This window comes from Scylla paramamosain, chromosome 7 (genome assembly GCF_035594125.1).
Source record: "Scylla paramamosain isolate STU-SP2022 chromosome 7, ASM3559412v1, whole genome shotgun sequence".
NCBI lineage: Eukaryota > Metazoa > Arthropoda > Malacostraca > Decapoda > Portunidae > Scylla > Scylla paramamosain.
The window spans coordinates 32,267,619-32,280,400 of NC_087157.1; the positions used below are offsets into that span (position 1 = coordinate 32,267,619).

At 37.3% G+C, this 12,782-nt stretch overlaps 1 protein-coding gene across 1 annotated transcript in view; it reads right to left on the minus strand.

Annotated features, from left to right (window-relative positions):
* Window positions 1-646: 646 nt before the first annotated feature.
* Window positions 647-12,782, minus strand: part of LOC135102371 (formin-2-like) — a 65,279-nt gene continuing 53,143 nt past the window's right edge. Inside the window, exons 20-24 of the mRNA XM_064007502.1 lie at window positions 11,245-11,380; window positions 8,992-9,084; window positions 6,255-6,306; window positions 6,003-6,146; window positions 647-3,633 (exon numbers count right to left, since the gene is read on the minus strand). Coding sequence (XP_063863572.1) covers window positions 3,513-3,633; window positions 6,003-6,146; window positions 6,255-6,306; window positions 8,992-9,084; window positions 11,245-11,380 — 546 coding nt within the window. The 3' untranslated portion in view covers window positions 647-3,512. The remainder of the gene's footprint in view (window positions 3,634-6,002; window positions 6,147-6,254; window positions 6,307-8,991; window positions 9,085-11,244; window positions 11,381-12,782) is intronic.

Here is a 12,782-nt window from a genome sequence, read left to right on the forward strand (position 1 = left end):
GATAATTATATGAAATTCTGACAAGTCTACAGGCAATTTCTTTTTCTTTTTTTTTCTTCAACAAACTGCAAAAAGCCACCACTACAGTGTCTTGACTCCATTGTTTGTTTTACTTTTATTTCATCTGATATTTCCCAGAATATTATAGTCCTCTGTGTGATCACTGAAGTGAATTCCCTGCAGAAAAATGCTACAAGTAAATTTCAACAGAAAATTCCCCAGAAAACATTGTGAGTGTGTCCTCAGTGTTTACTATTTCACAGCCCGGGCCCATCCTCCTTCCCTTGCTCTTAAGGGCATTATTATGGTTACTTTTCTCCTGAACTCATAAATTGCATGGCTAACTCTCCCCGTTAGCCCTGATACAATACAACTCATGCTTCCAACCTTATTTTTTCCACCAAATTAATGTAAACATTAATACTTTTCTCCACTTCTTTAACCAGTAAATCTTAAGTCATCAGTTGTCTGTTTTTCCATCCTCAAATGATATAGGTACCTAAATTAATTTAAAGGATACCAAAATGTCTTTTAGAGTATTTTTAAGCTAGTTATTTTCTTTTCTCCTGAACTTTCTTATGAAAATTATCCCCCTTCTAGAATTATGCAACACTTCTTTCATCATTGTGTAATAATGAAAAGAACATTACATAACAAATCTGTTTATTACCAGCAGTCCTCTTATATAATATAAAGTTGCTACATGAAAAAGCAGGTGGATTTTCTTCACCAGGCACCACCCAATGCCTTTGCTGGAAGCACCTTAGCCACCACACACCATGAGATCCTGGGCACCTGAGAGGAAGGAACACACACACACACACACACACACACACACACACACAAACACATGCACATTCATGCAGGCAAATATTCACACCTGCAGGAACACACACACAATTGAAACACTGCATCTACAGAAAGAATGTGTAGCCAGAAAGCTGCACAACATGTCAGCATCTCTAAAGTAAACAAACAGGTGACAATCTTCCTCAAATTGTATTTTTTTCCAAAAATAGATAAGTCACTAATACTTCAGTTTTATTTAGTTATAATGCAAGAGAAAAAGAAAAAAGATCAGAAATTATGTATCCTGTGGTATCCCTTCATGAACTTTCGGATTCACTAAGTTAATCACTTCACCATCTAAACAAAATTTATGGAACTCATTAAAGATTCACAATATACAACACATTCACTGAGTCACGCAATTTTGATTAATCTTCCCTCATGTATGTTCCTAATCTGATATACATCCCACAGAAAACCATACACACACACACACACTTGCCTTATTAAGGCTTATTAAGGTGCCATGTCACTTTTAGAACTATGTGAGAGAGTAAAACATAAACAACCCGAAGGACTGCAGTGATGCAATGACATTAAAGTAATGATGATGATGACAATGGAAATGAGAAAAAGTATTGGTGTGAAGAATAAATTCTTAATAAGAAAATGAAAAAGAATAAACTATTTCTTGTTTTAAATTTAATCAAAAGTATTTTTCATTCAGTCTTATTAATTCACTTTAAGTAAAAGGTTATTCTTCACATACAATATCATTGCATTGAAAATGTATGGATGATTTTAATGAAGGGTGTAAATGGTCATTAGAACATTTTTATCAATTTTTCACTCAACTGGTTATAAATTGGTAATTATTTTAGCTTTCATTTACTTCAGAGCTGAAATTGATCATCCAATCAACAAAAATATTTTCACTTTAAATTTCAGACTGCAAATTACTTTAATCCATTTGTATGCAAATAAATCCATACTCTTTTTCCTTCTCCATTATTTTGAAATAAATGTGTGATTTTTACATGTAATTCAGTCATTATAAAGTACCCCCTCGAGTTTTGCACTTGTTTTCTTCCAAAGGCATACCATTAAACTTGAGGATCACAGCACTTGGGATATTGAAAACACATGGCCCAGAACTGTGCGAGTACGTGTTTTGTCCTCACATCCAGCATGACGCTGAGCTGTGGCAGTGCAATGCCAATGCATCTGCCAGAGACCTCTCATTTGTTTGTGTGTTTTTTTTTTTTTGCAATGCAGCTGCACCGTTGCTGACCTTCCTCTCCCCCTCTCCCACATGCAAGCTGGCATGACTTGTGTTGTAGCTAGCAAGTGATTTATCCACATATAGAATTTGCATGTTTAGAAATGTAAACCGTATGTGGAAATACACATACAATATGTAGCACATATATATCTAATTTTACTATCCGTGACAGCAATGGTACAAATGCATGACCCATATGTGATAAAAGTGCAAAACTCAGGGAGATAATGCATGAAAGTCAGGATGGTAAAAATTTAGGACCCAGCACCAAACTCAAGGACCACAAAACTTGGATACTGTGAAACTCAGTGGGGGTACTGTACTTATTTTTCTTAATAGCCTTCTTAGGTTTGTATATATATGAGTTTGTTTTACAATGTACTGAAATCCAGCCAAGACTATCAATAATAGTTCGCATTTTAGTGTGTATCTCTGAGTGATGTAGAAATGATGAACCCACTCTTAATACTTGAAATAAGTGATAACAATGATAACAGTAAGCATTAAAAATTCTGATAACGACTTAAACTATAAGCAAAATTTTAGATGCACCAATTTATTCAAAGAGCATCATAACCAGAAATGCTTATATGCCACTGTATGTAAGTGTCCAAAACTAGAAACGAAAAACACAATATACAACCAAAACTTGACCCAAAAATGCACCTTACAAAAGCCAGCAAGGATGAGGTTTTGTGCTTTTAAGTATTCAAAAGACCATAAAAAAAAGTGAGAAAACTAAATACAGTATCTGGTACAAGTTTGGATTTTAATCTCTCAATTGCTTGCAAACACAAGGCATATGCAGAGATTTTACCTATTTCATTTTATTTATGGTCAATAAGGCATTTAATCCAAGTTTCTGAAGGAGAAAATGTACCCTGAGCATGTCCAAATGGCACTAAATTATACATATACTGGACATTCTTTCAATAATGTAACACACACCAACCTCCACCTTCATCACTGCACCATCTTGTGAACCACATGAAAAATGTCTGCTCAGGGAAAGGATCTCCTTCCAAGCTATCACAGTGTAGCTCAGAAGCAACTGCTTCCATCTGGCTTATTCTAAATTATTATGAACACTGACTGAAAACTCTATAAAATCTTTCCATGACTTTTTGTATTTTTATAGAAAATTATATGTTTCTTGCTCCTCTAAAAGCTACCAACTTTATTACACCTCATATAAAAAATTACACTAATTAATCCTTCCTATATACATAGAAAAGTGATTATGTAACATTCTTATCTCCAGCTAAAAAGAGAAATTAGCAGTCTCATTCATAGTACATACAATACCACATGTAGATATCACAACTACAAGCTATCATGGAATGAACACCAGCTTCATGACTAACCTGGGATCTGCTGCATTCCCATTCCAAGTCCACCTATTGACACCCTCTTTGTATTAGAGATTCCAATGTCAATATTACTACTTTGTCTTCAACTTATCTTTCAATTTGCTTTTAAGCCCACCTGCTTCTTTAGTTTTCTTGGCAACATCCTTCTTCTCTTCAGTCATCTTCTTTACCTTTTCTTCTGCTTCCTTCATTCTGGAAACCAAACACAGCTCCAGTGAAAACTTATGCATTTATTGGTAAATGTTATTCTATCCCTGCCATCCAGTGATGCCAATTTAGCAACTGACCTGTGCCTGGGTGTTTGGCAACTGTGTAATTCTTTCTTGCAACCTGCTACAGTTATGACACTCTTATTTACACCACTAGAAAACAACTGTTTATCATTTGCATTTAGTGATGAAGGCACTGAAATAACAATGTGTGTAAACACTACTCACTGGGGGAAATTCATTCATAAGTTTCTAGATCAAAAGCACAGTATTTCAATGTATTGTGTGTGTTCTGGTTGTGCCCTAGTTTGAGGCTATACAAGTGGTAGGCTGCTGTAGGATGTCCTCTTGGACAGAGGCATTTCAGATCCCAGTTGAAACAGTTATCATGAACTAGTTAGCACTGTCATAATAGAAAATGTGAGTCTAGTCTGTTCACAGAAGAGAGGAGACTTGAAATCCCAAGCAATTGATCTATGAGTAGAAAAGTTGTGTAATGATCTAAACACCAAAGTCCTACAACACTACTTGACCATGGGTGCACCTTCTTGCTTGGTCTGTAATGTGCTGGACTTTCATGCTTGGGTCCTGAATTTGATACTGGCATGACATCTTTCTCCTGAAGCTCATATTTATTTCAGCTTCCAGATCAACTGATCGGGATTTCAATGTACAGAATGTATTCTGCTTATGCCCTGGTTTGATGCTATAGAAGTGGAAATGGTCTGTTTGAAGTGATACTGTAATAGAAAACATACATGAATATAACTATTTAAGACAGAAAAATTAAACAATTACAGATTATGAGAGAGAGAGAGAGAGAGAGAGAGAGAGAGAGAGAGAGAGAGAGAGAGAGAGAGAGAGAGAGAGAGAGAGAGAGAGAGAGAGAGAGAGAGAGAGAGAGAGAGAGAGAGAGAGAGAGAGAGAGAGAGAGAGAGAGGGGAAAGCAACAGGATTCAGTTGTTCTGATAAACACTGATGTGTCACTATCATCAGTTCACTATCATACATTCAGTCAGTTCTAAGGCTGCTTTCACCAGTTAACTTTTTGTTACTTGCTATCCAAGGTACAACAACATGCATTCCACAGAGAGCACTGTTGTGTGTATGGCTGACCCATGACACAACCATGTGCTGTCTCTATCTGCCAGTTGTTTCCATCTTCTCACCATGGACATGCAGGACCACTTACTATATCTGTATTACTTATATTAAAAAAAGTCACCATATTTGTTCCTTTTCATCACTTAGAGATTCAAAGTCAGCATTTATTTGATTACACACCCCTTTCATGTTGCTTTAGACTGATAGGGCTCTAGGTTTCTGTCCCAAAGAGCTGGCCTGTCTTGTACCAGGCTAATCAACAGTTAAACAGATCAATGTCCTCCATCATTACTTCCAACCAGTACTGTGCACATGCTGATGGTAATGCATCACATTTTTTTATACCAAAGGAAACTGAAGTGGATTCACCACCAAGTCAAGATGGTGAAAAGTCAACACATCTGGATGCGTCCATAGAGTGCAATGTACATTTTTATGGTATCCATGGCATTTCACTACAAAATTTTTAAAAGGGCAACATAGTGACCATGTCAGTCGTGAATGGGGTTCTGCCATCCACGACAGTGGTCTTTACATATGAAAGCATCCATAGACATTCATGGTTATTTGAAACCACAACGTCATGCTGTGGACAACAGACAACAAAAGTTGAAATGCATGAAAGCAACCTAACACAGAATTGGAAACCGGGTGTTTTCCAGGCCCTTGGAATAAAAGGGAGAATGAAGATTATTAGTACTTGGCATGTCATGGAGAACTGTAAAGAATGTTGGAGAAGGCCTTCCTCCTGTAGTGGTATCATTGAGCTCTGTGCAAGAAGTGGGCTCTCCAGGAGGGAGGAAGGAGGGTTAGAGGAGGGACTCTCACTGAATGTCAGCCACTTCTCACAAATTATGTAGTGGCCTGAGGTTGATAATATTCCAACTACAAGCCACTTCCAATAGCTCAAAAATTAGTCTTTTTCTATCCAGCCTAAGACACTGGAAGATTACTGTACACTGCTACATGCAAAATAGCTTTTGTTTTTAAAGCTCCTTAGATTTTCCTATACCTGGGGCATTACTTCAAAATTTCAAATGCATTTTTATATGAGAGATGTGAGAGGTTTCTGTAATTCAAAGCATGCTACTAAAGTCATTGTTGTGATCATCAATGATTTTGTGTCACTTGAGCCATAAGACAGAAATATGGCATCTGGATGAAAGCTACCTAAACTGTCTAGAATAACATGACATTTAGCCACCTTTCAGTATCTTCTGAAGACACAAAAATTTTAAATTTCTATACCTCTGCTTGACAATTTTGAGCTGCTCCTTCTGCCATATAATCATGAAATCGTTGCAAAATGGTGACCAAACACTGAAGAAGTCATAGGGTGTTACTTCTGTTCCTTTGCCAGTGAATTGGAAGTACTTCATGACTAAGTTGAATCTGAAAAAAAAGAGCAGTGTATGATGTGAAGATGCAAGGTACAGTATAGAAAGACTATAGAATGAAAATTTCACATATAAAAATGAGTAAACAACTGAGGTAACTTACTGTGCCTTGCATTCACTTAGGTATTTCTCCTCTGCTTCTATTTCTTTTTTGGCTGAAAAGGAAAACATAAATAATGTTATAGAATCTGGGTCTACTATACACACACAAACATGCATTCCTAGTTACAATATAGAAAACTCAGTGATGTGAATCGTTAGGTCATTACAAACATGCTTTCTTCTATGAAACATTCATATCAACAAGCATTTAAATGCTTTTAGATTGACAAAATCAGCATTAAAAAAAAACAACTTCCCATGAAATCTCAGATTTTTTATATTCAATGTATGAGATGGTTTGGTTATTGAGGAGAAATTTGGGTGGATAAAAAATTAAAGCCCATTTTCCAATGGTCAGGAAACTGAAAAATATCTAAGAAAAGTATGTGTGTGTGTGTGTGTGTGTGTGTGTGTGTGTGTGTGTGTGTGTGTGTGTGTGTGTGTGTGTGTGTGTGTGTGTGTGTGTGTGTGTGTGCGGGTGTGCGTGTGTGTGTGTGTGGGTGTGTGAGTGTCATTCATTCAACTAGATCATCTACTGGTCACCTAGGCAGCTGTTCCCTTATGGAAGGAGCTCAGAGTTCATAGTGACTGATCTTTGGATAGGACTGAGACCACTCACACACTGAGACAGCAAGGCCATAACTCCTCAGGTTATATCCATTATCTAGTTGCTGCTAGGTAAACAGGGACTACACATTAAGAGTCTTGCCCATTTGCCTTGCCATGCCTGGGACTTGAATACAGGTCTTCTCAGTTGCGAGTTGAGTGTGCTAACCACTACACTATGTGGTGTATTTACCAAGTTGTATTTACCTAGTTGTGTTTTACAGGAAAAGAGCTATGCTCGTGCTGTCTTGTCTCCATATCTGTAAGCACCCAGCTTAACTTTAAATTCATGAATATTTTTTGCTTGTACCACTGTTTCATCTAAGTTGTTCTATATTTCTATGCTTCTATTTGGGAAACTATATTTCTTGACATCTCTTCTACTTGCTGTTTTCCTCAATTTCACTCCATGTCCTCTTGTATCTCTTGAGTCCCCCACAAATAAGACTCTTTGTCAACTTGATCCTTACCCTTTAAAGCTCTGTATATAGCAATCAGGTGGCCTCTTTCTCTTCTCTCTTGTAATGATGGAAGCTTCAATCTCCTTAATCTTTCTTCATAGGTTAAGTCTCTCAAACTTGGTACCAATTTGGTTGCAGCTCTTTGGATCCTTTCTATTTTCCTTATTACCTTTTTATTATGGGGTGACCAAACATATGTGGCATATTCCAGTTTTGGTCGAATCACATATTTCATCAACTTTTTCATCATCTCTTCATCCATGTAAGCAAATGCCCCTTTCATCTTTCTTAGTAACTCATAGGTTTCCCCCAAATATTTTGTTTACATGTTTTTCGGGTGATAAATTATCACTTATTGTAATTCCCAAATCTTTTTCTTCTCTGGTTTTCTTAATTTCTACTTCTCCCATGGTGTAGGAACTTGTCAGTCTTCTTTTGCTTTTTCCTAATTCCATCACCTTGTATTTCTTTGCATCGAATTCCATTTCCCATTTCTTACTCCATTTATATATCTTATTTAGATCTTTCTGTAATATTTCACAATCCATATTGTTTTCCACTCTTTTCAATAATTTTGCATCATCTGCAGACTTATATAACTGTCAACCTCATCCACCATATCGTTGACATACACCAGAAACATTATAGGGGCTAAGACTGTCACCTGTGGTATTCCACTTGTAACTCTACACCATTCTGATTTTTCTCCCTTTATTACTGTTCTCATTTCTCTATCCCTCAAGAAGTCTGTAATCCAATTCAGTGTGTTTCCTTGCAAACCCCCTATATTTTGAATTTTCCATAGCAGTCTCTGGTGTGGTACCTTATCAAATGCTTTTCTTAGGTCTAAATAAACAGTCTGCCCAACCCTCTCTCTCTCTTGAATTATATCAATTGCTGTACTATAAAAGCTCACTAAATTCATGACACAAGATCTTCCACTTCTGAAACCGAATTGTCTGTCGGTCAAAGTATGTGTTTCTTCTAAATATTCCATCCATCTGTTTTTAACTATTGTTTCTGCTCTTTTTGCCACCACACTTGTTAGGGACACTGGTCTGTAATTCAATGGATCTTCTTTATTACCTCCTTTAAAAATGGGCACAATACTGGCTCTCTTCCAGTCCAGAGGAATTTTTCCTTCCTTAAAAGAACATACTATGGTGTGTGTGTGTGTGTGTGTGTGTGTGTGTGTGTGTGTGTGTGTGTGTGTGTGTGTGTGTGTGTGTGTGTGTGTGTGTGTGCACAGAATCTGTACACCAATACTAGGTCTTGTTCTCTTAAAGTAAATGCAAAGTGGTAATAAACTATTACTATTTGATAAATTTTATATATTTATACACACATCATACATGAGTGTGTATAAAACAGCTTTATGGCTAAAGTACCATTCTGTCTTTTGTACCAAAAAATTACTGTTAACTCACCACCATGAAGCATTGGACAATCCATATTAATGAAGTAAAGGTTCCCACTGATACATTAAATGAAGGGTCAAGTGTTATTGGGAGAGAGAGAGAGAGAGAGAGAGAGAGAGAGAGAGAGAGAGAGAGAGAGAGAGAGAGAGAGAGAGAGAGAGAGAGAGAGAGAGAGAGAGAGAGAGAGAGAGAGAGAGAGAGAGAGAGAGAGAGAGAGAATTGTCTGATAACCTAAGCAGCCTTAGCAACCCACCTTTTGCAAAGAAGTCCGTCATGCGGTCCTTGAAGGGCTGAAGGTGCTCCTCATCAGATTTCTCAATGACTTTCTCAGCACGATTTTGACACACTGTAAAGACAAGTCATATAAAGTACCATGCTATTTAATTCCTGTGCTTTCCTTTCCTACCAAGTTTAAAATCCATAATGCTAAGAAACAATAAATCTGCAATAAACCCTCCTTTAATGATGCAGTTTTAATTCTCTCTATATATGACATCCATTCCTAAGAACTGCTCCCTAAGACATGACCATGACAGAAATTCCCATTTATCCCCATACTTGCACTTCCTTTTTATTTTTTTCTTTGTCTGGGGTCTCTTGTGCTGGCAGTGTTATTCTTTGATGTTTGGATGACTGATCCATAGATACCAGAACAATCAGACAGGATTTTTAAAGTGGTACCTTGCAAAGGCTGCCTCCTGGTGCTCCCTGATGCACTTACCATAAGGTTGATGGCAACAGGTGGGTGTTCTTCAGTCATTTGACTATTAAAGAAAATCCCAACCGTCAGTGGAACTCAAACCTGGGCCGTGAATTGATCATATCCTCATGCTCACCAATTGGTCACAGCCTCCATATTCTAATTCTACCATTAACCTCTCTCACACCCACATAGTAACAATTATGTTCTACTGAAGCAGAAAATGTTCATCTGATCTAAGTGTTGAATTGGCAATGACTGAAGTGTTAGCATGTTAGCCAAGTGATGGCACACTCCTGAACATTCTACTTCTTGTCTGCCATACTGATACATACTGTTAACTGGACATTGTAGTCATGTCGCCCACTTGCCCATCACTGTCATCGCATCATCAAATTTTATATTGTACCTTATCACCTTTGTACACGTTAAACTGAGCAATAAGAACTGATGAAATGGCACTGGCAATGTCTGGGATTGTTAAAGACGTGGTAATTACAGGACATGGAAATGAAGGGAGGGTGGCAAGGTGTGGGCTGTCCACTCACCACTGTGTCATGGCATCATGAACATTGTGAGGATGCTCTGATGATGCCCCAAGAACCCCATGACTATAATGTACCTACTAAACATTGTTCAAATTCTGTCTCCAGATCTGTTTTAATTACTTACTCCTAAACTAAAGACACTGATGCTCCTCTGCTGCTACCTATATCCACACACTCTCCTCACTACATTATTGTTGCTTTGTCTTCCTATGATGTTGGATCCTCCACTCCTCTTCCTCTTCTTATGATCTCTACCTCTTAAAATTACTTCTCATATCCCCAATTTTTTTAGCCTTTTCTTTTTTCCTTCTTTTTTTTTGTTCACTTGCATACAGTACAATTTCTACATATATGATACTTTAATTTGCCCTTTTTCATTTTCTTTACAAATTTAATGTTATTGGTAGGTTTGCCAATGACTGCCAACAATGGTAGTGTTTAATGTTTTCCAACATCTTTAAATCACTGTAAAGGCTGTGATATTCTTAAGAAATTCTGAAGCGTCTTTCCTTGTAGTATCTATCAACTCTGACAGTGTGCTTCAAAATTTTCTTTTCATATACCATGGCACATGAAAATCTTGTTTTGCATTTATTGTAGAAACATATGCAATTTAATTTCCACCATTAATAATATGGTATCTTTGCCAGCTGCTACATATACACTAGTGACCTTTTACATCAATTACTTGCTTCCAGGACCTTACTTTATGGAGTTTACTGGAATACATATATTTATGGATTCCTTGCTGGATACCTTGTTATTGCTATGCTTGGTTAATGCTGCCTGGGAGGGAATATCTTAAACTGCAATTAGGTGAAGGAAAATGTCAACATATAGCTTCACCTATCTGTTTAACACAATGTAACAGAAAGAATCGCATCAATGCTACCTGCCACTTATGGTGTGATATTACACACCAAGCTCAGATGTTAAAGAAGGCAGACTTAAGAAATACCAGGGAACTGCCAGATGTAAATTTGTCATGTCCACCATCTTGTCTGACTGCTATGAATTTTGTATGTAAGCAGCATTAATAAATCCAATCCCTTGACAGGCTTTGGTGCCATAATAAGTTACATAGAATATGGACTATTATTTTGAATGGAATGAGTAAAAATTGTAACCTGTTAAGAAATTGTACACAAGCAAGTGAACCATGCAGAATGGATGACATTCTGTCATCTGATGATTGTTTGCTTAAAATCTTGACATATTTCAACTATACCAGCACAACTAATAACAGTACAATGCATACCTTTAAGGTTTTTTCCTATTTCCTTCAAATCTGCTTCAAGGTCTTCAAATTTGAAGTTGGAACTTCGCTCCACCATGTAAGGGTCAGGAATGGGCAGCTGAACTTTGTCTGTGCCTGCTTCATCCCCCTCATATTTCTGGAATGATTTAATCAACAGAACCCAATTAATTCTGATACATTTATCTCTTGATTCATTACTACAATAAGAATCTAAAGTTCCTTATTTTCTTTCACATTCACAATACTTCAATATATTCAGCCCATCTCTTTCCTGTGGCATTCTTCTCAGTCAACATCATGCCATGTTTTGCTCTCATGCTCTTTCTTTTTTTTTCACCATTCCCTCCCACACCCAGTACTTTCTTCCAACACATTCTCACACTTACCTTAAAAAAAAAATGTCATTCTCCTACCAACATACATGTGTTGTACCTCTTATGTATTAATTCCTCATTTTGTCCAGCCTTGCCACTCTTCAGAGAAAATCACACACTCTTCTTTTAAGCTACTTTGAACTCCTTGTCCTTTCTCCAGTGGTACTGTGCCCATACCATATAACATGGCTGGCTTCACTATAGTCTTCCCTTTTGTTTTTGCAGAAACTTTCCCATCACATAGCATTCCTGTCACCTTCCTCCACCTTTTCCATCCAGCCTGAACCCTCTTCCTTAACCTCTCTATTACTATTACCATTACTCTGTACTGTGGGCTCTAAATATCTAAATTTATCAACCTTTACCTATTCTACATCTTGTGGTCTTAATGCTCCTCATCACCTGCAATGAGACACAGGTACAGTCTTGGTTCTGCTTGATTTCCTTAATTTCAATCTCCTTTTCTCCAGCTCTGCCTACATTTTCTCCCATAAATCATAACAAATCACATCATCATCTGTGAATATCATAGTCCATCAGGATTCATGCCTAATATTGTCACTCAGTCTGTCCATCACCATTGCAAACAAGAAAAGGGCTCACTGCTAATCCTTTATGCCATCCCACCTCCACTCTGAACCCTTTCCTTCTACATATCTTATAGTCATTATACAGTCATTGTACATGTCCTTCACCACCATCACAAACTTCCCTGGCACTCCCAACTTTCTTGTGCAATACCACAACTCTTCTCTTGGCACCTGGTCATATGCCTTCTCTAAGTCTGTAAACATATGCTGCAGTGCCTTCTGTTTCTTCCTGTACTTCTCCATCAATATTCTCTGAACAAATGTGGCATCTGTTGTGTTTCTCCCTCCCATGAAACCAAACTACCCATTGCTGGTCCTTACAATCCTTCTCAGTCTCTCCACTACTCTTTCCCATATTTTCAATGCAAGACTAGTCAACTTAATTCTTCTGCAGTTAATACAGCTGTAAACATCACTCTTGTTCTTAAAAAATTGGGCATGCACACTTTTTCTCTGTTCTTCTGATATCCCTCACCTTCCAGGATTCAGTCTAGTTAACTAAGCCACTGACATCTCATCTAAACTTATACATTACTTTATATATTCTGTATTATAAGAATAAAGATACAGCCAT